Below are 27,113 nucleotides of genomic sequence, written 5' to 3'. Positions count from 1 at the left end.
TGCAGTGTTTAGGGCTTTTCACACTGTGCATAAGCCTAGGTTATAGTCGTTCTAAATTTAACCCCGACTAAAGGTAAGCTTGTTAAAAGAGGTAATTGCAGCCTTTAATCTCACATTTCGGACTATTTCTTGCAATATTTAAATTTAAGGTGTTAGATTGTTGCTGCCAACATACAGCCAATCGCGAGCCTCATATTCACGTGCTTTGTTGAGTCACGGAAACACAGCGCTTTGTATGAACAGTCTTTTCAGTGTTTGAGGTGGAAAATGTCAAATGGTGACAGAAAACACGTAGATTGAACTTACCTTTATAGTCCACTGAAAAGTCCATTCAGGTAAAACTTGATAGTACAGTTTTGATGTGCAAGGCTACAGCCAGCCAATATGTACACACATATGCATTCGTCCAATCACTGGCACAGTTTAGAGTGACCCAGGGTTAACTGTTTCAAGTGTAATTTTTTGCCCTATTTATTAATTCTTTTAGACAATTTTTGTTAGTTAAGGATAGGTAACCCAAAAAAGAAAATTCTGTCATTATGTACCCTCATGTCATTCCAAACCTGCATGACCTTCATTCATTTACAATATATTTTTGATGAAATCCGAGTGTTTTCTGACCCTGCATTGACAGCAAGGCAACAGACATGTTCTAGGCCCAGAAAGGTAGTAAGTGGTTCAAACGTAATTTTAGGAAGCTTCGAGAATACATTTTGTGTGCAAAGAAAACAAAAATTATGACTTAATTCAACAATTCAACAACAACTTCTTATCTGTGTCAGTATTCGATGCGGTTTTTATGGGTTTGAAACAACATGAGGATGAGTAAATTAATGACAGAATTTTCATTTTTTTGGTGAACTATCCTTTTAAATTATAATGCTACTGAATTACTTCATTTTACCTTCAAATAATAATCAAATAGCCTACATAAACACTAAAAGCTAAACAGCATGCCAAAATTTTGTAGTCTATTGATAAAAGTGTTTTGAAATATTGCATTCGTAATTACTAGCTAGAGTACACAGTCCTGTTTTTTTCACTCAAATTCATAAAACTTGCAGGACAAATGAATAACAAATGTTAGAAAGAATGGCTAGAGAATAAATCTGCATAAAAAACACCTGTATGGCAGGACTGCAATAAATGAAGTGAATGCACATGTGTCATCTGATGCGCAGCTGCTCTAATTCCTTTGATCAATGATTTTTATGATTTTTGTGGAGCTCTGATACAATCAGTCTCCAACCTGCTGAGGATCTGCAAAGATCAGACCAGGAACACAGCCTCACAATGAAACGAACACTTTTACAGGTGCTGGTCATATAATTAGAATATCATCAAAAAGTTGATTTATTTCACTAATTTCATTCAAAAAGTGAAACTTGTATATTATATTCATTCATTACACACAGACTGATATATTTCAAATGTTTATTTCTTTTAATTTTGATGATTAGAGCTTACAGCTCATGAAAGTCAAAAATCAGTATCTCAAAATATTAGAATATTACTTAAGACCAATACAAAGAAAGGATTTTTAGAAATCTTGGCCAACTGAAAAGTATGAAAATGAAAAGTATGAGCATGTACAGCACTCAATACTTAGTTGGGGCTCCTTTTGCCTGAATTACTGCAGCAATGCGGCGTGGCATGGAGTCGATCAGTCTGTGGCACTGCTCAGGTGTTATGAGAGCCCAGGTTGCTCTGATAGTGGCCTTCAGCTCATCTGCATTGTTGGGTCTGGTGTCTCTCATCTTCCTCTTGACAATACCCCATAGATTCTCTATGGGGTTCAGGTCAGGCGAGTTTGCTGGCCAATCAAGCACAGTAACACCATGGTCATTGAACCAGCTTTTGGTACCTTTGGCAGTGTGGGCAGGTGCCAAGTCCTGCTGGAAAATGAAATCAGCATCTCCATAAAGCTTGTCAACAGAAGGAAGCATAAAGTGCTCTAAAATTTCCTGGTCGATGGCTGCGTTGACTGTGGACATCAGAAAACACAGTGGACCAACACCAGCAGATGACATGGCAGCCCAAATCATCTCTGACTGTGGAAACTTTTCCTGAAGACATCTGAGCGTGGTGACTCTTGATGCACTGACTCCAGCTTCAGTTCTCTCCTTGTGAAGCTCTCCCAAGTGTTTCAATCGGCTTTGCTTGACTGTATTCTCAAGCTTGCGGTCATCCCTGTTGCTTGTGCACCTTTTCCTACCCAAATTCTTCCTTCCAGTCAACTTTGCATTTAATATGCTTTGATACAGCACTCTGTAAACAGCCACACCTTTCAGTAATGACCTTCTGTGACTTACCCTCTTTGTGGAGGGTGTCAATGTTCGTCTTCTGGATCATTGCCAAGTCAAGTCAAGTCAAGTCACCTTTATTTATATAGCGCTTTTACAATACAGATTGTGTCAAAGCACTTAACAGTATCAAATTGGAGGATAGAGTGTCAGTAATGTATAATGATAAGATTAAACACTCAATTTTAAATTTTCAGTTAAATGTATTTCATTATTGAATTCAGAGATGTCATTGTCTAGCTCAGTTTAGTTTAAATAGTATCTGTGCAATCAAATCGGCGATAATCGCTAGAAATTAAGTGTCCCCAACTGAGCAAGCCAGAGGCGACAGCGGCAAGGAACCAAAACTCCCTCTGTGACAGAATGGAGAAAAAAAAACCTTGGGAGAAACCAGGCTCAGTCGGGGGGCCAGTTCTCCTCTGACCAGACGAAACCCGCAGTTCAAAAGTTTATATTTCTATTTTAATTTTGTTGCAATTTCTAACAATAGTAGTATTATGTAGTTAGGTATTTTATTATATTTTAGTTATTTTGTTATTTTTGGTTGATATATCTGGAGATATATCTCTGGGGGTCATCTGGGTGTCCTTGTCTCCACTGACGATCAGGGCTGTAGACATCATCTCTTGGTGCTGATCCACCATCTGATCGGATACGGACTGAGAAACAGACTAGGAAAGAAACAGACAAATATTAGCGTAGATGCCATTCAACTTACGATGTAACGAGTACATCGTGTGTTATGGGGAGTGTTCCCGGTTCCGGTTGATCTAATTAATGCAGCCTAACAATCCTTTAACGGATTTGAATAATAGAAGCGTATTAATGTGTTATGTGTAACAGTCTTCAGTGTGTAACAAGTCAGCAGTCTTCCCCATTACTGTGGTTTCAAAGAACAAGAGATACCCAGAATTTATACTGTAGGGATGGTCATTTATTCAAACTCAAATGTAAATATTCTAATATTTTGAGATACTGATTTTTGACTTTCATGAGCTGTAAGCTCTAATCATCAAATGAAAAGAAATAAACATTTGAAATGTATCAGTCTGTGTGTAATGAATGAATATAATATACAAGTTTCACTTTTTGAATGGAATTAGTGAAATAAATCAACTTTTTGATGATATTCTAATTATATGACCAGCACCTGTATAATGATCAGATAGAGCTTTCTCTGCATCTGCTGAGTAAGTGTGAACCATGTGACTGTAAAATTCAGTCTGATGTGTGAGAAAAACCTGAGCATGTTTCTGTGCTCTAATGTTGCTCATCTTGAAAATTGCCAGTGTTTGTGAGGTTGTTTCCTTTTATTATCTGTACAACATGATTGGTGTATTGTGGAAATAAGCTTTCTTGAATATAGGGGGCTGACCTTACTGTGCTCCGGAAAGAAATACAATATATTTGCAAGAAAAAATGCTAAAAAGTTCCATTCTCTCTTTTTATGTCTCTCCCTTTGAAACAGATACCTTTGATTCTTGCAAGTAGGCGCAGGTGATGTGGGCTTGAGTGTGCGTGTTGTCAGACACTTGAATGTTACACAACGGTCTGAATCTTTTAACCAATTCTAGCAGAATTATAATAATTTTCCTGCAGGTAAATATTTTTTCAAATACACCAAAAATTGAATTTCCATATTAGAGCCACAGCAGTCTGTATCAGTTCTCATAGGTTCATACCAACCTCTCCACAGCTGTTCCTATCAATTCTGTTCAGGACAACCCCTCTCATTTGACCCCATTAAGCCCACCCAAAACAGGGCAGAAAATGAGAAAAAGAGAGAGCGAGAGAGAGGTAAAAGGAGAAGAACTACACCTCTTGGGTTGTATCCAGTATAATCCCTCCAGCTTTCCAGATTTTTCTTCTCCAACTTTGATTCCTCGCTGCTTTGAAGTTCACTCTCTCTGTAAGCAGTATGTCTCCTTTGTCTGGCTCACTGCATAGTGCATCTTTTTCATTCATAATACATATCCCACTGATATAACTTTTTATGAAACATCAAACGCCGAAGGTTAAATGGCCATAAGGATGAATAATAGACACAGTGGCCTCAAAAGCTACACTTAAAGTAATAATTTGCCCAAAAATGAATACAAAATTTCTAAATCTGCTAAAAACCTTGGAACCAGTCTGGGTTTATTGGTTGAGGTGCCATTTGGTTTGATATTTTGTTATCTAATGAGGTTTACAAGTTTTTACCTCATTGTCTGCATAGAAAGAGCACAGCCTGTCCTTTCTGGTGCAATAATATCCAAGGCTACACTTCCTAAATGTATTGAGATTGTAGAAACCATTGGTTACGATGCTTTTGGGAAATGCAGCTTACGTCTGTCTGTGTTTGCCTGTCACTGCTGAAAGGTTATGTTTGCTGAGTCTGTACATTGTCTGTTCCTATTGTAGTTTCCTAGGTTTCCAAAGAGCTGGTCACATTAATCAGGTGTTCAGCCACTTTGTATTTTCTGTTCAGAGAGAAACATTTCCAATTTGTTGTCATTGCTGTTCAATTTCTTAGGTAGTTTTCCTTTTGTCTTTATTATTAGATTGAGTCTAAATCAGTTTTCATCTTGAGGCTTCACTGAATGTTACCATCATGCATCATTCTGACCGTCTGTTTCTGGGCTTACTGCCTAACCTGGACTAAACCAAGGTCAAAGTTAAGAGGCCCGGTTTTACGGGTGGAGGGAGATATGGCTGGAGAAACGGATCTGGGATCAGTTATTCAACTTAACCCCATCAACTGTTTCCAATTACAGACTTCAAAGGACTCATCGCCTCAGCCGTGTTTAAAAGAAAGGATGGCTCAGGTCAGAAGAAAACAGCGTGAGCCCTATTTTCTCTCATTACAGCATTATTTCTTTTCTCGTTGGGATTTACTGATGGGATCAAGTGTCAAAAACTATATGTAACGGCCTATGTTGAGTTTTTGCTTGAAATGATAACTTATTTTACAGTAAAATGTCAATTATAATAAAATTACATAAAAAACTAATATAAAATAATAATAAAAGTTAAAATGATAAGATCTGTTAACTAAAACTAAACTACTAAAAATACTGTATATATAAAACAAATATAAAATAATAATAAAAGATAAAATGATAAGATCTGTTAACTAAAACTAAACTACTACAAATAAAAAAAACTGCAGAAATATATATAGTTATATTTCTCATATAACTATAAGAAAATCAGAAATGAAACTAAATAAAAATAAGCCGAATTTAAAATACTACAATTCCTAAAACTGAAATAAAAATAAATTAAAGCTAAGTAAAAATATGAAAACTTAAAACAGGCAAAAACACATTATAAAATGATTAAAATATGAATAAATACTAGTATATAAATATACTACACTAAAAACTCAATACAGTGATGGCTTGTTTCCTTGTGTGCATGTGTTTGTGTTTAGTTTACTGTTAATACTTACATGTTAAAATAAAGGACAACAAGTTAAAAGATAATATAAGGGAAAGTCAAAACTGTGCATGTGAACAGACTAAAATGTGAAGAATTTTTCATTTGTATGCCTTATTGTCTAGCATAATGTTTGCTTTCTCAGATTCATGGGAAGTAACAAGCATATTGAATTTTATTTCTGTTATTTTCTTTTTTTTTTTTTCCAGTTTGAAAAGCCATTTATCTGTGATACACACAGACCAGCATGCATAAAACACATCAAAGTGCAGATGTTGGGAACAGATTATTGTGAAGAGACGAGAGATGAGAAATATGCTTTGATATCTTATAAAGATGGTTTGGCTTTGAACGGTTACCGTTTCATCACACAGTGTAAACAGGAAAGATCTAGACACTACTATCTATCGTGTGGTTTTCTTCAGCAGGATGTGCCTGTGTTTTTAGTCTATGCCTTCAGAAAGACGTTTATCTCCCACAGATCCAAGATCAAGCTATTGTAAGATGTTTTTTTGCAAAACAAAATGCATTTTAATACTTTTTTTCTTGATTTATGCTCTCTTAAATGTGCACTCAGTAACTTTTATGTTGCACTGACTGATGTGACAGTTGCTCCATGTAAAATAAACAGCGTTCATTAGGCTGTTTAAATCAAATATGAGTTTATACATAAAAAACATAGCTTATTTATAGTATGTATAAAACAAATAATGAGGAAAAAGTGAATTTAGAACAGTTTCACTGTGGCCATCAAACCTGCATTTCCCCTTTTTCACCTTTAGAGGGCAATAAGTGAGAATGTTTTCAGAACTGTGGGATTTAGATGACATCCAGACCTGGGGATGGCACTTTGGAAAAAAAAAAATAGTCATGTTTCAAACCCAAATTTGTATAATTTTGGACAGACAGACTAAAATACATTCTTAATGTCATACAAGAAATAGCAGCAGATATTGTTCTTGACTGCATGTGATCATCTTTGGCTGTAGCTAAACTGAGTCAGCTTCCATTAGTCCATTAAGTCACTGCCCATTTTCCAGAGCAATAGATCTGATGAAATATTGCTTGTAATGGCATCTCTGTAGGACTACACTAAGAAGACTTCCCAGAATCCATCAAATGCTTCATTTAGGTGGGAAATGTCTGTTCACTTATTGCCATTAAGAGTGAGAGTTTCCTTCAGGAATGGACAGACAGTGCACGTCAGCAGCATGAGGACATGTCAATTTACACCTTTCACTTATGACAGTCATCTCTAATTATAATCTTACATGGCTGCATTTGTGGTGAAACATTATACATTATGTTAGAGCCTCCTCTTACTAACTTTTTCTGAAATTGAAATTTCTGTGTTTCAGATCATGTTCTTTCCCGTTCTCCAAGTTGATGTCTTTTCCCTTTTCTGTCCCTTTTTTGTTCATCTGCTGTAACACAAGCAGAAAGAGGGCAGAGACGAGAAGAGCGACGCCCGCCATCAGAAAACCAGTGCCATAGTCATTCATTTTGTCTATGAAGATTCCTGTAGAAACAGTAGAAAATATTTAATAACAGTCAATTAAGTTTGAAATTGAATTTCCTCTTAAAACAATAGCTAAACATTTGCTGAATATTTACTGATCCTCAGGCCATCCAAGATGTTGATGAGTTTTGGAGAAAATCAGCATTACATCAGTTGCTCACCAATGGATCCTCTGCAGTGAATGGGTGCCGTCAGAATGAGAGCTGAAACAGCTGATAAAAAACATCACAATAATCCACAAGTAATCCACTCCAGTCCATCAGCTGATGTCTTGTGAAGTGAAAAGCGTGTTTGTAATAAATATCCATCAAGATGTTTTTAACTTCAAAATGTTGCTCTATTCTTAACATTGCTTTCTCCAGTGAAAATGTCATCGCGTCTGAATCAGGAGAGAAATATGCACAGATCAAGCACCGTTTACAAGCAAAAACAGTCCAAGACATTATGGACTCTTTGGTCAGATGTGATGGTTTAAAGTTAAAATGCCTTAATGGTGGATTTGTTTTTTACAAACACACATATTTTCACTGCACAATGTATTAATTGATGGACAGGCATCATGTGGATTACTTGTGGATTATTGTGATGTTTTTATCATCTGATCGAACTTTCATTCTGACGGCACCCATTCCCTGATGTACTGCTGAATTTCTCCAAAACTCATCTACATCTTGGATGGCCTGAGGGTAAGTAAAGTGTCAGCAAAATTTCATTTTTAGGTAAACTATTAATTTGACAAATCTCTAAAATGAAACCACAAACCACAAATCTCTTATGTGGTCAGATTTTCTATACAGTTATAAAATATGGTAGGTAGTATTTAATATTATGACAATGTTATTAGCATGCAATTAAAATGAAAATATTTACATTATCTGGGCAAAATGAGAGTGTGCTGCTTGAATGCAAAACTTGCTGCAACAATTCTAGGGTGTTGTAGGTGGTTGCAAGGGCATTTGTATGCAGTTGCAATAGGATGTTCTGGATGGTTGCGCGTGCATAACAGTGACGCTTGCCCAAGCACCACTAATTAGCCCGCAGTTGTTCGTGCATCTTCCCACCTCACGTTTTGGGCCAAGCTGCTTTCTGAATGCACATTTCCCTGTACATTTATTTTAAATGATCAATCAATTAAAGCACCGAGGAATAGAGCGCCTGTGAAGTCAGTGACGCAGTGATTATTTGAAATGCCTTTTATAATGCCACAGTAAAGGAGTTTTCCAACCCGATTAAAACTCACTGAGAAAAACTGCTGCAGAGCTAATTTATGGTGTAATTACACCGCCGGTTATGAAGCCCAGCAGACTACACTCGTAACCTGTAGTGCCTAAAATAAAGGCTCTCCTCTCCTCCCAAACATCAATCTGTGCACTATTTAATGGAATAAAACCCCAAGAGATTCATATTAAGTACATTAGTCTTTCAGAATACAGATATAGATCTAGTTTTGGCAGTCAATGCCTTTAAATGGACCGATGAGGTTTTTCGGGATGATTTAGTGTTGAACTGCCTCTGGTGTGGGAGAGGTCTTTGGCTGCTTGGGGTGAAAGCTCTTCCAACTTGTACCATGTTTTGGCAGATGTTTTTGAGAGAAAAAGTGTTAGGTAAGAGCAAAATGTCATTATTTCAACAATACAGAACTATCTATTTGAAGTTTCCCTATCAGAGCTTATTGTCTAGCAATCAATTACAGCTATTATATACATTGTTGTTCTTGGCTGGTTGTTTGTTTGTTGATTTGTTGGCCACTTTTGCAGAGCTCCGGATGATGTATTATCACACTACCGTTTGTGATGTGTTCTATACTGAGCAGCGGGCACAGAAAAATTACAGCCAATGAAACCAAATAAATGGTTTAAATTTGGTGAGGGCAGTCAAAGCGTGGCCTGCTATTGAAACAGGAAAAGCCATTTATGCAGTGACCAATAATCCATGAAATTAACACAATAGCCCAGTGCATTTCTCTGATAGGCAATGCATTATGGGAAGATAACATAGTATTACTGTGAATTGAATCCTGTAGGGCATTAATGAGGAACCTCATCAAAGAAATATGATGAGGAAAGGGTATGCATTAGGATGACTGATAAAGAGTTGAAGTTACTCTATAGTCTGACATTGTAAAGTAACAAGATGTAAAGCTCTTTTACATCTTGTTACTTTACAATGTTAGACTATAGAGTAACTTCAGCAAGCTATTTGTAACAACATTGCATGTTGAACTATGTAGCCCCTGGTGGTAGATTTCATAATTACACACAAACAAATAAACAAAGGAACAAATGAATCACAAAAACTGATTTATTTGTAAAGTGTGTAATTACACAATACGCAGCGACATCAAAATTATTATATTATATTAGTGATTTATTTGTTTAGCGTGTAATTTAAATAAATCCATAATGCAGTATAATATAATATAATATGATACAGTAGTCAACATTTGAAGTGGATCAAAAAATTCATCAAAGTTGCCCTAAGACAAGGACGCATTTTGGTTTTAGGACAACTTTGATGAAAAGTTTTATCCACTTCAACTATTGACTAGTGTATAATAGTGTATAATAGTGTATAATATAATATAATATAATATAATATAATATAATATAATATAATATAATATAATATAATATAATATAATATAATATAATATAATATAATAATGATTACAATTTATATATTTAATAAATTATTATATATATATATATATATATATATTATTACATAATTATACATAATAAAATGTATAAATTATATTGTATTATATTGTTAGTGATTTATTTAAATTACACACTCAACAAATAAATCAATCACAAATATAATATACTAATTTTGATGTCACTGCTTAGGACAGTCACTAGTGACCAAATTTATTTTAAACATCTCACCTGCCAAAGGTGGTCCAAGGAGACCACCGCTGCTGCGGATGAGCATGAAGAAGCCCAGAGCACTTCCCAGCCTCTCCACCCCCACCACTTCCGCGAGTACCGTGATGTGAATGGCCACAGTCGCTCCAAACACCAGTCCATAACCCGCACTGAACAGCGCTAGCTGGGTGAATGTGGTTGCAAGTGGGCAGAGCAGCAGAACAATGCCCAACAGGATCACTGTGACGATCAGCTGATGGACTGTCTTGACCAGCCGCAGATTAGCCAGCCACCCGAATAACACCCGGCCTAACAGGTCCAGCACCGCAGAGATGGACATGAGAGCGGCTGCCTGGTACTCCTCCACTCCTTGACTGCGGGCATACGGAACCAGAAAGAGAGATGGAGCGAAGAAGCCAAGAGCAGCGAAGACACCAAACATCGAGTAGACCATGAAGCGAGCATTAGCAATAAGAGTATAGTCCACGTAACGAATGATTTTGACCTTCAGTGGATCTGATTTTTTTGAGTCTGACCTATTATTTAAACTTCTAGAGTCTATGTGTGGCTGAGATAACAGCCCCAGCTCATGCTCTTTCTCCTCTATGAGCTCTTTCGGAGGAACGTGTCTGTTGAGGGGTCTCAGAAGAGCTCCGCACAAACACAAGTTGAGCTGCAGAGCTCCCAGGATCAGCATCGCTCCCCTCCAGGAATACTGATCCACCATGAACTGGAAGGATGGGGTGAGGATGAAGGTGAGGATGCACTCTCCTGTGCTGGCCAGAGCGTTGGCTACTGGCCGTCGCTTGTCAAAGTACCAGCCCAGCATGGTCACAGTAGGGGTCCAGGTCAGGGCATAGCCAAATCCTGCAGAGGACGAAACAAAAAGGACATTCAGAGCACAAAGCAGGCGGATATACCTGAGCAAGCATTTATTCCTCTGACAAGTCATTAATTTTTCAAGGGTAAAACATTGCTGAAATGACACTGGTTAAATGGATAACAGTATTGCAAGATTATGTGTATTATGAATACTGAATGTCTGTTTCAAACGTTTGGGGTCGATATGATTTTACTGTTTTTACTGTTGCTCACCAAGGCATTCATTTGATTAAAAATACGGTAAAAACAGCAATATTGTGAAATATTACAATCTAAACTAACTGTTATCTATTTCAATATATTTTAAAATGTAATTTATTCCTGTGATGCAAACCTGAATTTTCAGCATCATTACTCCAGTCGTCAGTGTCACATGATCCTTCAGAAATAATTCTAATATGCTGATTCTGTGCTTAAGAAATATTTCTTAATATTTTAAATGTTGTGCTGAGTGATATTTCTTTCTTTCCTTTAGTGTGCTATATTGGTTTGACAAAATTAGTACATTTTTAGAGTTTACGGCTTAGATTTTGTGCAAAATAATATTAGTGCAAAAGGATTAAACAAGTAAAATTAACAGATAATAGTAAAATAATAATATATAGATAAATAAATATGAAAATAAATATAACTAAAATAAAAATAAAATTGCAAAACAAAAATGAAGCAAAATGAAATAGTAAAATAAATTAAAAATAAGTTCACTAAGATACTAAGAAAGTGGCAATTAATGAATTAAACTACATAAACTAAATGCACCATTAGTTATAATGAACAAAATTTATTTTTCTTTCTTTCCCCCTAACATTTTCCTGTTTCATCATATTCTCTGTTCTTGAATCTGAGAGGTTCATGAATAAGATCCCATACAGCTGCTATAAATGGCTAATGACATTTTCAAGTTGTGAATCCTCATTGAAACATTGGAAACATACGGGTGTGTGTGTGTGTGTGTGTGTGTGTCCAGTAGCAAGTGAGTACAGCCATATGCTCCACTGCTGGCTGTGCTCTTACCTGTAAGGAACCCCACAGTGATGTACAGCTGTAGCAGATCCTGGGCATATGACCCGGCCACCATCCCAATGCTGCTCAGTAGACCCCCCACCGTGACCACTGGCCGATGGCCGAAGTACGTGCTCAGTGCAGAGCCTACGGGGGCTGAATCACAGACAAACACGAAGCACACAGTCATGACATACTGTACCGCCAGGAGCCAAGTGCTCCATCAGCCCAGTAATGCTATTATACTGGGAGACTGGAGGGTAGAACACAAACTCATATTTCTAGTCCCCTGTTAGATTTATTTCAGCCACACAATGTTTTAAAGTCTGATGGTGCCAGAGAACATGAGCGTGTCTCTAACAAATATTACAAGATTAAAGCGAGCTTGTGTGTTGGCATGCATCTTAATCACAAATAAGATCAGACAACAGTGAAGATCAAGTGTGACAAAGAGTTTTCAAGTGTTTTTCGCAAATCACATCTTCATGGTTAGCAGCTTAGATTTTGTGTGAAAACTGTGTAAAATAACATTAGGTTAAACAATGAATATTACCTAATAATATTTGAACAACAAAAAATATTAGTAATATAAATTATTCATACATGTAAAAAAAAAGAAAAAAAAGATGAGAGAACCTAAAGATTACAATGAGGTTGTGTGCATCGTAAATCACAAATAAGATCAGATAATGATGAAAATCAAGTGTTTGCAGCTTTGATTTTGTATTAAATTGAATTGTGAAAAATAACATTAGTGCAAATAGATTAAATAGGGGATATTAACAAATAATACTTAAATACTATATATAAACTGATAATAAATAAGAAAATAAATATACTAGAACATGAGTGTGTCTCTAACAAATATTAAAATATTAATGATCGTGTGTCAGTATGAGTCTTAATAATGAATAAGATCAGGCAATGATGACAATCAAGCATTTTTAAGTCTTTGCAGCTTAGATTTTGTGCAAACATTGCACAAAATATCATTAGTGCAAATAATTCTTATAGTGCACATAATACGTTTTAAAATATTTTAATGATATTAAATGAATTATAATATTAATATTTTATTAAATGAATTATAATATTAATATAATATTTGTTAAATTCATAAATAAGAAAATGAATTTTACAAGAGAACATATTAAAAGATTGCAACAAGCTTGTATGATCAAGTGTGACAATGAGTTTTTACCAAGTCACATTTTCATTTTGAAATTCATAAACATATCAGTCTCAGTCAGTGTATGTCAATAGGCAAAGGTGTGTCAGTGGAGTGTGCCCTCTGCTGGTTGAAACTTCAAATTGCCACATACCCCCAAAATGTACAGTTGCCACAGAGATAGATGTGATCCATGAGCTTGCAGTCGCTGTGGTTGCGAAGTACTGGTGGATTTCTACGAAGAACACACCGAAGGACTTGATTACACCGAATGTCAGCCCAAAGACAAGGAAGGTGGAAAGCACTATGAACCAGCCATAGCCTCCATCCAGGGGACCTGCAGGCTGAACTGTTCGGCTCTTCCTTTGTAGTTCCATTGGAAGCTCAGGAGAGAAATTCAAAGCATCATCTGCAATCTAAAAATGAGATACAGCATACATCAGACTATTTATATCAATGGAATGCATAAATCCACACTGCCTAGTCAGCACTGATGTTCTCTGAGCTCAGTAACACATGAGACGAAAGTGATATCATTCATCAATTATTATCTCTAAGTGTCAAAACAGCTGAAGAATGATTAACTACTACAAGCTGTAATCAGATATTATACAACACTGAACTTATGCTGTGTGCACGTGTGTTTATTAATGAGGGAATGAATGCGTAACCTATGTCAAGACCCCTACAAGAATTTAGGACACCCTGTAAACTTGTTTTCGCTTGGTCGTCTGTATAAGGCCAGCACACATAAACAGTGAGAAAACTAGTTATTTTTACCGCCAGAAGCAAATGTTAACAGTCAGCGCTGAATCAGTCAGTTGAACGCAGTTGGAGTTGATGGTGGTCTCTTTCATTATCCACATAGAGGTGTTTTCTAGAGCTGCTGACATGTTTCTCTGTCCTGTTTTATGTCCCATGTGTTTATGTATACAGTGTCTATAGAAAGTCTTCACACCCCTTCATTTTTTTCACATTTTGTTATGTTGTGTTAATATGTTAAACTGCTTTGAATTACTTTTTCCCCCCACAAAAATCTACACCTCACTCACCATAATGACAAAGCAAATACCAGATTTATCACAACTTAGCAAATTTATTAAATGACATTGCACAAGTCTTCATACCCCCACTGCGTGATGCTGCCGCCACAATGCTTCACCGCTGGGATGGTATTATGCAGGTGATAAGCGGTGCTTGGTTTCCCTCAGACATGAATAAGGAATTGAGGTTCATCAGACCAGATTTTTTTTTTTTCATAGTCTGAGAGTTATTTGGGTGTGTTTTTGTAAATTCCAGTCATGGTTTCATGTATCTTTACTGAGAAGCTTGAGTTTGGTCACTTTGCCATCAAGCCCAGATTGGTGGAGTGTCGCAGTGATGTTTGTCCTTCTGTAAGTTTCTCCCATCTCCATATAAGATCACGGAGCTCAACCAGAGCGACCATCAGTGTCTTGATCACCTCTCTATCCAAGACCCTTCTCCTTCAATTGCTCAGTTTGGCCAAGAGGCTAGATCTAGGAAGAGTCCCGATTGTTTCAAACTTCATCCATTAAGGATTATGGAGGCCAAATGCTCCTGTGAATCTTCAACACAGCAGAATTTTTTTTTTTTTTGTAGTCTTCCCCAGATCTGTCTCGACACGATCCTGTCTCTCAGCTCTGCAGGCCATTCTTTTGACCTCATGGCTTAGTTTTTGCTCTGACATCCATTTCAGCTGTTAAACTTTATATAGACAGGTGTGTGTGCCTTTCCAAATCATGTCCAATCAACTGAATTTGCCACAGGTTAACTCCAGTCGGAATACAGAAACATCTTAAAGACGATTCAGTGAAACTGGAATGCTCCTGATCGAAATTTCAAGTGTCAAAGTAAAGGGTATGAAGACTTGTGCAATGTAAGGTTTTCAGTGTTTCCTTTTTAATAAATTTGCAAAGTTGTGATAAATCTGTTTTTTGTTTTGTCATTATGGGGTGTAGATTTATGTGGGGGAAAAAAGGAATTTAAAGCAGTTTAAAATAAGAACGCAACATAACAAAATGTGAAAAAATGAAGGGGTATGAAGATTTTCTATAGGCACTGTAGGTGTGAAGAGCTAATAGCACGTCATGCATGATAGAAGTTATCAATTAGGACAGGTAAACACGTGATGACCTTTTATATCACTCCACACAACTTAGGAATGCCATGTAGGACAACACAGAAACCCATTTCAATAACCATCATATATATGATTTATTTTGCCATATAATTTTTTATATGTTTGCGCATTTTCTATATTAACTGCCATAGATAGAGGGGGACATTCATTCATGATAATGTTAGGATGTTTTTTGTGTGTAAAATACAGTACAGCTATTTAATCAATACCTATTTTCAATGTCAAATGTAAAGAAAAGTGGAACACCTTGCTATTTCATATAATATATTTTATCATGAAGCAATCATTTAAAATACAATAAGCATCTATATTCTGAATTTAATCACAGATGAAAGAGTTGCAGGGACATTGCATTTGCAATACAAACATGATCTTACCTCTCAAGGTGTCTGCCGGCTGAAAAAACTCCTCATTCCCACTTCCATGTTCTGCCTGGCTCATCTTCAGCGACACTACATATCCATGCTACTGTACACAGAAATACAAAGGTCAACACAGGGAACAAGTAGGAAGTGGGAGGTAACCTGCTATTTCATATTCACAAATTGCAGTATTATTATTTTAAAAATATAAAAAATATATATAATTTTACTGTATTTTCAACAACAAATATTACTTTATATTATATTATATTACATTAAAATTGGTGGTGCATTTTTCTGATAGTTCTCTATATTAGAGCATGTAAGAGAGTTTATCTTGTTATACTGCAGGAGTTGCACAACTACTCCGGCTGAGCCTCACTGGTCCAACACTCGAATGATCTCTGGACCTGAGCATAAATAAGCTGTTTTGTAAATGAATTACTCTGCACAGTAATGTGTACAGCACATCATTCTCTAGAGCATAATAACAAGATGTGCCGAAATTAATTTTATCACTTTATCACCGAAATCACTTTTATATCCCACCCTGCTAGGTTGAATATATCTTATAATACATTTCACCAACAGAAGCAAATGAACAGAGAAACACAGCATCTTTATATAATTAAAACATTTCCTTATGATAAAACTGATGAGCCCTCTGGTGCATTCAGCACTTTAAAACATGTTTTGTTAGATAAGCTAGAAATGTGCATCGTGTGATAGCATCTAAATGAACTGCTTTTATTCAAGTCAAACATGTAATTTATAACTGAATACATTAGCCAACACCAATGAAAATTATTTCTAAGGATCAGATATACTGTAAAAGAAATGTGTAAAAACTGCACTATAACTGACCAAGAAAAAGGAAATGTACAGACACCGGCTTTTTTGATAAACTCCAATACATATTTCCTTTTCATTCTTTTCATTCTCATTCCTTTTCACCCAGTAGCTCACAAAGTGCCTAGTATACAATAGTAGGATTTTGAAGATGAGATGGAGGGTTTTTGGATTTGATATGCTGTTTGTAATTTCAATACTCATGTTATCCTGCCTAATTGTGTTTCAAATTAGCATCGTCCAAGGTCATCGAAAATAGTTTGAAAAAACATTCAGAAAATCATTTTTATCCAGGTGCAAACCTGTAATCTTGAACTACTGACACTCTATTTCAACTAAAATTGATGCATAAACAGTACTCTACCCTGAGAACCAAAAGCAGTTCAGTAATAGCCTGAATCTCATCTCTCAGCCACTGCTCTGAGTTCATTGATTAGTGGAGGTCATTTAAGCTTCCTCTGATGTTTGATCTTCACTGCTTAGAGCAAAAAACCAAAGTGTTTTGAAAAACAAATTAAAAGGAAGGAAAATTAAATAAGCTTAGGGGCTAATAAAAAAACTTGTTTCATTGATGTTCTCCTTCTCCCTCTTTATGCAATGCAAAGTAGGAAGCGTTTCCTAAAAGGAAGGTTAAACTGTCAAATGTGCATAAAAATGGCCAGCTTCAGATTCATTCAGCTGTAATTTTTGGCTTCTGGACTGGCACTTACACACTATTCATTATGAAATAGATAGTGAGGAATATTACAGAGATGCTAAAATGAAGTTTGCATAAAAAAAAAAAAAAAAAAAAAAGTGGATAGTAAAAACTACACCAGACGTGTTCAGGTTCCAAACAGAAGAACCAAAAGAACACTGGTTGCACAACATGCATGTTAAATAATATGTTAATGTGACGCATACATGATAATACATTTATATAAAATCCTGGAGTGGCAGTACATTGGACAAAAAGATGAGAAGTCAGTTAGTATGACATTAACACCCATATTATTGTATATTATAGATAATACTTTAAATTGAATTTATAATAGATAACTGAAAAGGATATGTAGTGTCAAAGCATGCAAACTTGATAATGTGAATGATGAGTATATGTAAGTTTTATCACACATAGATAAAATAACTATTGGCTTACCTCTCTTTACTTTACAATGCCTTCATCTGCCATAGCTAAAGCTGATTTCAGCATTGAACGTCATAAAATATACAGGTATGTAGACATTCTCAGATATATTACTGAAACCGAAAGGTCATAATAAACTGCAATACGTCTGTCCAACTCTTTTCTGTCTGAGCGATACAGATCAACTTAATCATCAATTCATGAAAATTAATTTAGTGAGAAGCACTACATAATAATATGACATAAGCAGTCACTTTCAAGAAATATACACTATTCAATTTTTAGTAGTATTTTATGATTTTTTTGTAGTATTTTTATTTGTCAAAGCTGCATTTATTTGGGTAAAAATAAAAAATGATTAAAAATATTATTATTATGTAAAATAGCAGCAAGTCTTCACATGATCCTTCAGGAATCATTCTAATATGCTGATTTGATACTTAAGAAACATTTATTATTTTTATGTTAAAAACAGCTTATTATTTAAATATACAAAGAAAGTTCACAAAACAACATTAAAAAAAAAAACAGAAAACTTTTGTATCTTTTGTAACATCAATTTAATGCACTCTTTTGGCTCCAAACTGTTGAATGGTATTTCTTTAATATAGAGGCAGAAGCATAGCTAACTAACTAGAGAAACTGATCTTTTTCGTTAAACAGCACTGAAAGGTTAAAATAACATATATTATGCTCACATGATCAGCTGTAAAGTTAAATGTTGCATGTCCTGTTTAAAGCTTCATAGGCTGAATGTTCTCTGACTAATTGCTGGTCCAGTCTTGGATGAAATCCAATTAAAAAGAACTTTAATAACCAACCAACTGTCAGCTAGTTAGTTATCGAATATTGTGCAGTGCCTGATTATCTGTGATCTTTTACTCTCTGGACATGCATCAGACTACCCTTGGCCAACAGACCTTGGCATCTTGTTTAATGATTTCATATTCCAGGCATGAATTTCGACACGTCTCAAAGTAAAAACTGACAGTAGCTTAATCAGACTGATTTCCATGTTACTGGATATCACAGCAGGGATGAAATAACTTTCAGATTAATCTCTGTTTGGGTGCTGTGACCCGCACGGTGTTAAACAGAAGGTTAGCATTAGCTGAGCCGTGGATCATTCATCATAATAAGGTCTTTATGTTCAGGATCCCTCTGATATGATGAAAATGTGAAAAGACACTAATTAGATAACATGGACAAGATAAGTTAAGTATTAAGCCTCCAAATGGTTCAGAGCAATATAAGATGCATAGTGTGGGGTGGAATAACATGTTATGACGTTGAACTGTATGTTTTACATTGTCATTGCTAGAAGGGCATTCTCTTCTGGCAGTGCTTCCACTTCAGTGGCTTTCACCCAAAAAGCACAGGTGTCTCTGCACTTACCCAGATGGCTTTGCTGTTGATTACAAAACCTGCGTATCACAAAAAGATGAGAAGCCAGCAACGCAGGATCTCATTGGAACATAACGATCATCTAAATCACAATTCCACTGAAAATGCTCTGTTAGATTACTATCTCTGAAGCTTCTGTTACAAAGCATGTTCTTCCAGAATAAAGACAGAATGTACATTATTTTTTCTTGGATACAAAGTTGCCGGGCAATTCTGGAGATAAATCAAAGCAAATCAAAATGTGGTGTGGTTGTTTCTCTTTGTTTTTTTGGATTAGCTGTCCCACCAGAGGAGCAAGCTTATTATAAAATGTGAACACAATTCACATTTCTTATGTTGAACACAAAAGAAGAAATTTTGAAAAACCAAACAATTGACTTCCATTTCTTTCCCTACTCTGGAAGTCAATGGGGACCATCAACTGTTTGATTACCAGCATTCTTCAAAATATATTTTATGTTCAACATAAGCAAGAAACTCGTACAGGTTTGGAATGCCATGAGGGTGAGTAAATTATGACAATTTTTTTTGGGGGGGGGGCAGTTTTCTAGCTAAAACTACTGATTTAGAATAGTGGAAAACTGGTTTAGATAGACATAGATTCTAATATTATTAGAACATCTGTTATTGGCATCTTCAACATAATTTCTGTATTATTAGTATGTCAGGTTTCTGCACTTTCAAAATGAACTGGTAATTCAATTCAGTTCCTAATTTGAATTGAATGTAAACAGAAGTAACAAATAGAAAGCAAAATTTAAAGGAGAATTTTAATTGTATCTAATGTAAATTAACTTTGACATGCATTTATATCTCTGTTGAGCATGTTCCCAATTCAATTCCCAATTCCCAGTTCTTAAATTTAAAGTCTTTAGAAGGTACACTTTTCACATCTTCTAAAAAAACCCCAAAACAATAATAATATATAATAATAATAATAATAATAATAATAATAATAAATGGTGATGAAACTGAAGAGAGATCTGAAGAATGTTGAGTATTTCAGGGGTCAAAGCAAAAAAAAATTAAATCTTTTGACTGAAAAATTTTCCTCGGCCAAACCCCATTCCACAGCCATACCTGTCACACACCCAGTTTAAGAGCAGTGTTTTTCTTCTTGTAATTTAGAGCGCTTGTACTCCTAATTTACAAAAAGATTAGGAGCACCTTCTAATCAATAAAAAAAAATTTGCATCAAAAATTAGCCTTCTTAATAGGAGGTGACATTTGACTCAAAGTGATTTACAGGGGCATTTTCTTTTTACCTTTGTAAATGCATTTTTCTAATTTTATTAAATGTATGCAGTGTTTCCTCTAGGATTTTTTCCAGTTGTGGTGGCAGGACTATTTCACATGGACCACGCCCCCTCCCCACCCAACAATCACCTGCACTCAGAATTAAATTTATATTAACTAAAAAAGACAAGTAAATAGTAAATAATAAAATAAGAACAAATAAATTGGATTAAATTAAAACAAGATACAAATTAAATTATCAGTACTTAATATTTTTCAGTTAGGTCTAACTATAATCTATTCAACTGTAAAATAACACTGGATAGTCTTCACTGTATAATGAAAGACAGCAGCAGGTTTATTTAAGACCTCATGCATGGATCTGATATGTTACACATGGCTCTATGCTTACTTTTCTTTTTAGGAGCACTTGTCCTCCTAATTTAAAAAATTTAGGAGCACCTTCTGATCAATAATCAAAAATTCTGATCAAAAATTAGCCTTCCTAATATGAGGTGACATTTGACTCCTTATAGTGACTTACAGGGGTATTTTCTTTTTACCTTTGCAATGGCAATAGCATAATTTTCATATTTGTCAAATTAAAAAAATATATTTATAAGCTTTTAAAATGTTCTATTTAAAACAATATAATAAGAAGTAGAATAAGACAAATAAGTTACCAATCATATGAAATTAGTATTAATAAAAAAATTATTTGTACTACAGAGGTCCACAAAAGTGGTTTGTAGGTACATTTTCAGACGTTAAATGAGGCTCAGAGGTGGCATCAGTGCAATTAAATTCATAGATTCATGTGGCGATTGTTTTAAATAGAAAATTTTGAATACAGAAATATTAAATGATTTAAATAACTGAAATTATAAGCTAAAACTGAAACTGAAACCGCCAGCAGGTGGCGGCAAGTCACTGATTTTAGCACTGAATCATTTATTCAATTGATTCGTTCGAACGGCTGATTCATTCAGAAACGAAGCAAGTGACTGTCTTTATGAATGGTTAATCATGAATCACTGACTCACTAGATTCCTTCAAAAACGCACTTTCATTCATGAATGAAACACCGCTGTGTTTGCTTTTATGTGCAGCGGCTCAGCTGTTACTTTATTTAGAACTATTCTCGTTGATGATATAGAGCAAAATCATGCAGTACTTGTTTATTGATCTGTTGTATTAAATCAATGTCACATTTGCAAACTCCCTTAATAATTATTAAAAGCTGTCACTCTCCTTATCGCGATCTGTGCAGTGTGCACAGAAAATGAGAGCGCGCGAGTGATTTATCAAGATTTAAAAGCAGGTGCAAATGTGATACATTCCGTCGGAACCTGCGGGAATGAGTAGATAATAGCCGCAATCTCGCGCCGAAATTCTGCTCTGTTCTCTGATAATAACCCGACTGAATGATGCGAGCGGCGTTACTATGTTGTCAGTGAGAAGCTGCAGCCGTGGTGGGGATGATTTTTGGTGTGCCGGTGTTGTGCCCATTTTCGACCCCCTGCCAAATTATTACCCCTCTAGTTGAAATCGCTATATGATTGCCTAATCCTAACCCCTCCCCCACACCTAACACTAAACCTACCAATACTAGGGGGTTAATAATCTGGCAGGGGTCAGAATTGGGCACAACACCGGCAGAACAACAACAACAATACGCTACATGTTTCTTTTCCCCTGTTATCCCTAATAACTAATGGAGGGAACACGGAGCAGTTTTTCCATGAGCGGGAACAGAAAACCAGAACGCTTCGAGCGGAGAGAGGAACGTGGTTTCGCTCCACTCCAGGCTTTGACCACATTCCCCTCAGCAGGCTGAATATATTATTATTATTTAGGGAACTTTTAGGGAACGTTGCGCAAGGTTGCGAGAACGTCCCCTCCTACGTGGGTACCTCGTCTTTCCCTAATTTAAGACCTATTCAAGCTAAAATTAAGACATTTATTACACTATTTGAGAAATGTAATCCTATTTACGGCCTTAAAATTATGAAAAGTGAATTTAAGACATTAGGACAGGCGGGAACCCTGCAATTAACGGAAATCCGACGTATAGCGACGGAGAACTTTAATCCCTGGTATTTGGTAAAACAAACAACAACAACAACAACAACAAAAACAATTATGTTGCAACCCGTTCTCACACCCAACTCGTCACATATTGAAGCTTGGTCAGGACCACTCAAGGTACCCCTTTACCCCTTCATTTTTCGATTTGCAGGGTCCTCCATTGCTTTAAATAGGAAACCCTAGAGTCAATATTCCGACGCCATACTGGGAATTTTATCGTCATAATTAAATTATATATTGGGTAATTACATTGCCATTATTGCATATATGCTGGGGTGTGGTTTTTCAATGTAAACAGCCACAACAGTTTTATTTATATTACATTATTTACACATTTATGAGCACATAACCCAACCCCTGCCCCTAAACCTACCATTTGTCAATAAAACACAAAATATAACAGGCAGACACAACTACCGTCATAATTTATTAAAAAAAATATGAATATTCCAAGTCTTCCGAGGAAAAACGATTGATTTGTGAGAGGAATAGACGCTCGCAGTCTCCGTCCGCCTTAAACTCTTGTGTGTCTCGTGACCGATTGCGTTATGCTGCGGGAGATGTGATTAGGTGCGTTCGACTTTAAGCGGCGCTGCGCAGAATAGTCAGTGTATGACATCAAAGTACCGCGAGAGCCATTCGAAAGCATAAGGATCTGTCTGCTCTCTTATCGCTCTCGCGGTACTTCGATGTCATACACTGACCATTCTGCGCAGCGCCGCTTAAAGTCGAACGCGCCTAATGTGAGCACGTTAACAGAGAGCGGGATCATTTTCAGCAGTTAAAACCTTATGTTTTGCTCTCTTCTTCTCATAAAGACTTCGTATGGCTTCAGAAGACTTGGAATGCAACACGACTTGTTTGTAATGCTTTTATACTGCTTGTTTATGGTCAGTTTTTGCAATAAATACCTGTGACTGCACTTATATTTGCCTGTTACGTGTTTTATATTGTTCAGAAGTGGGTAGGTTTAGGGTAGGGTTGGGGTTAGGTGCTTCAATAAAAGTATAAATTTATATTTACAAATTAAATTATATATTTGTAAATTATATTATATATAATAAATTATATGTTTACAAATGCATGCAAACCATTAAACTAAGACAAACAACTGAAAACAACGGAGGACCCTGCAAGTCGAAAAATGACACTAAAGGGGTACACCTTGAGCGTCAAAAAGCGACGCCATGTGGTCCTGACCAAGCTTCAATATTGATTGAGTTGGGTGTGAGAATGGGTTGGTCTATACCACTAAGACTGATTCTATTCTGTTGTTTTCATCTGTATAAGGTGTGACACCACAAGTGCCCCCTGCTATAGTCATGGTTATGTTTTGGTGTCCATAGTGACCATCTGTGCACCTCAAGAGGATTTGGTGTCACAGCACCAAAAACATCCCTTCCCCCCTTATCCTCACACAGCTCAGCATCACACACTGATGGAAAACTAACAGACTTAAAGACAGGGCAAAGCTCTGTGCCAACATGTGATATATTCAGTAGAGGAAGCAAGAAGTCTTACCTGTTGCCATCAGGTATGTTGTAGCGCTAAACCTCTGGTCTGCTCTGATGATGTCAAAACTCCACAGGTTAAGCGAGATGATGAGGAAAAGGTGGAGCTTATGTAAATGAGACAGAAGACAGAAGGGTTATTATATCTGAGGTTTACTATGGCTGTATGTTTAGAATACTGCGTGATGTAGGAGTTTATTTTGCATGTGTGTTGCTTACGTTTCATCTGAAAATGTGTAATTCCATGCAGGCTTGAATTTGCCTGGGACATTTTCATTGTACTGTATAAATAACAACTAGAAGGTTTCTGCACATCTCAAATGTTTGATAGAAGAAAGTTATGAAGTGTATAAAACATACATGCATAAAACATTATACAGTAAAACAATAAGCTTGACAAGGCTATTCTCAATGAATTATGGAGGACCAAACATGCAAATATAATAATAATAATAAAAAAGATAAAAGTAAAAACTGAAAATAAATTAAGTAGGAAAAAATAATACATTACTAATATGATACCAAAAACAAAAACAAATATATATATATATATATATATATATATATATATCCAACTGAACTTTCTATTGTAACTTCTTGTTTTCTTTAAAAAAAGAGCCTCTAACACTAGCATTCTATATTCTTTTTCTATTTTATCTATTTTCTTTTTACTTATTATTAAAAAAAAAACGAGTCTCTAGCACTAGCATTCTCTATTCTTGTTCTATTCTTTTGACTTGTTTTATTTTTATTTTAAAAGAGTCCCCCTAACACTAGATTAACTGGCTAACCGAGTCTAGTCACAGCACTCTTTTGTTGTTTTTGATTGCTTCTGTTGTCCTCATTTGTAAGTCGCTTTGGATAATAGCATCTGCTAAATGACTAAATGTAAATGTAAAGTGACATTTAGGTGTCTTTACACAGACTGTTTAATACTTCTCAGATGTGAACAATATGTACAGTATTAAAAGAAGGAATTTTTCATATTGATTTTTTTTCCTGAATTGTGAATTTTGCACTGATGTCCTAACAGAAAATTACCATTTCATTTTTTTTGTTATTTATTTATTTTATTTTTACAAGGTAGATCATAAACATTTGATATTTTAAATTTAAATTTTATATTTGTTCGAGCACAAATCTACAGTTTTTTTAAGGGTGCTCTTTTTACCACAGCCCCTGCAGAGTGTTGCACTGATCTATATTTCGAACCCTTGATTCATCACTCAGGAGTTCAACCTCACCATCTGCCCAGCGTCACGAATAGCACTCAAAGCCCAAGGCATTCTAATTTACATGAGCACAGAGAGATTTAGTCAACAAAAAAACGTACTATACAGCCAATCAAAATGTCAGAGTGTGGACATGTGCACACGCATATGCATATATGCATGCACTGGGAAACTAACGCAAGATGATGGTTTTCTGTGCATTACCAACCGAGCGAAATGAAGGGTCCATCAGGGGCTTATTCACAGTCTGTGCTGATAGTTTGGATGATTACTCAATCCAGCCCTGCCACAGCTGAGAGGACACAAAGCCTTCTTCTACCGCTTTTCCCTATCTCGGGATTGATCACAAATTACACTGTATATCTAATATAGGAAGGAGGGAGGAGGGGAGGGTACAATTTTAATCCAACTGGACTACTTTCTTTTCTCCAACCATTGTTATGTTTGAAGATAAATGGGGCAGTCAAATTGGTGGCTTGATTGATTCTGTGGCATATGGAGATCCCTGTGGACAAGTTTTTTTTTTAATGTTTTTGTGGCATTCGATTTCTTGATTTTAGCCAAGCGAACATCTGGCAGTGATCCAGAGTGAGACTGATGATATAGTGATGATATCTGTGCTGGAGCTGCACAGGAGAGATGAGAGAAAGGAAATGAAACCCAGTTCTACAAGTATGGTATCAGACTAGTGACTAAAATTGAATGGAATGACAAGATAACTGTAAAACATTTTTTTCTGTGATGTATTGTAGTTTGTCATTGTAGTATTGTACAGAAAGTACCTACACATTATGAAGACATAATTCAAAATTCAACATTTGAATATAGAAAGACCTAAATTGTTATATATATATATATAAAGTAAATGATAATTATTATAATTATTCTATTTGTTCTGCTTTTTTGATCATTCCAAAATCACTGATTGTCAAGATTACATTTAAATAACATTTAAAGATAGATAGATAGATAGATAGATAGTTAGTAAATACAGCACAGCACAGCAGCCATATAGCATTTTTGGGTTTTTCCAGCCCAATCTCACGGCAATTTGTACATTTCGTTCATACGTATTTTACGATTTACACAATTCGTATGAATTGTGCACAATTTGCATGAATGACCTATACCTAACCCCGCCCCTAAACCTACCCGTCACTGGTGTCTAGACAAATCATACAAAATCGTACGAGTGAGGTCGTACGAATTTGTACGAATTAGCCACCTTGTAAAATACGTACGAATTGGTTGTGAGATAGCGTTGGTTTGTCCTATTCTTTGTTCTATGTGTGATTTTCTGCTCCACTGTACCTGCTGAAAAGAAAAGGTAGTTTGAGAATTTGTGCAGAGTGCAAGAACCCAGACCTGGGGAAAGGTGATTATAAATCATAAATGAAATCATTTGTCTGTGGACATTTTATGGATTCACCACCATCCTTCGTGAGGTCTGACGAAGCCCATTAATACATTACAGTCCCAGTCGCATAACTGATTCAGGGACATTTCTACATTCCCTGACATGACATCATTCTGGTCACCATGGCCTCTAGAATAGCTCGTCCCTGTCTGTGGGCTTTTTAGAGTGAGCTTTGATCGATTGGTTCTAGGATGTTAGAAGTTGGAACTAATTACCCATGGTGATGAGATGATTAACACTGCCCTTTAATCTGCCCTTAAAGACAGTAATCATCAGTGTCCTGTATCTGACTTCTTATCTCTAGATACCTGCTTCATCTCGGCCCTCCACCTGTCTCTCTGATCTCTCTTGTTCATGTATGATTCCAGCATCATCCGCTTCTGTAGAACATGTAGAACAAGTTTATATTATTACAGCAATTACAGCACTTCCAACAACCAGAACAGCTACTAATGGCATAATTTATGACTCTTAAAAATTTCTGCAGTATGCATATAGAATACGCCTGCATGAAATGAATAAATGCATGACTTAACTACTTTTACTAAAATGTGCAGTTTACAACA

General features: G+C 35.9%; 1 protein-coding gene across 4 annotated transcripts; it reads right to left on the bottom strand.

The window, feature by feature from the left end:
• Window positions 1-5,869: 5,869 nt before the first annotated feature.
• si:dkey-246g23.4 (uncharacterized protein LOC559426 homolog) lies at window positions 5,870-24,254 on the bottom strand. Of its 4 annotated transcripts, none has more exons than XM_058750596.1 (6): window positions 23,909-24,254; window positions 15,700-15,790; window positions 13,316-13,577; window positions 12,006-12,149; window positions 10,131-10,976; window positions 5,870-7,242 (listed from the first exon to the last, which is right to left on the bottom strand). In XM_058750596.1, exons 3-6 carry the CDS (start codon window positions 13,536-13,538, stop codon window positions 7,046-7,048), a joined length of 1,410 nt encoding a protein of 469 aa, XP_058606579.1. In that variant the 5' UTR covers window positions 13,539-13,577; window positions 15,700-15,790; window positions 23,909-24,254; the 3' UTR covers window positions 5,870-7,045. The 4 variants fall into 4 exon arrangements, with proteins under 4 accessions (XP_058606579.1, XP_058606580.1, XP_058606581.1 ...); XM_058750597.1 differs by lacking the exon at window positions 23,909-24,254 and adding an exon at window positions 15,959-16,079; XM_058750598.1 differs by lacking the exon at window positions 23,909-24,254 and adding an exon at window positions 16,031-16,049.
• Between the last annotated feature and the right edge of the window lie 2,859 nt (window positions 24,255-27,113).

The sequence above is a fragment of the Onychostoma macrolepis genome, chromosome 18, assembly GCF_012432095.1.
Source record: "Onychostoma macrolepis isolate SWU-2019 chromosome 18, ASM1243209v1, whole genome shotgun sequence".
NCBI classification, from domain to species: Eukaryota; Metazoa; Chordata; class Actinopteri; order Cypriniformes; family Cyprinidae; genus Onychostoma; species Onychostoma macrolepis.
The sequence above is the reverse complement of the archived record's forward strand: the minus strand, read 5'-3'. Positions and strand labels throughout refer to the sequence as shown.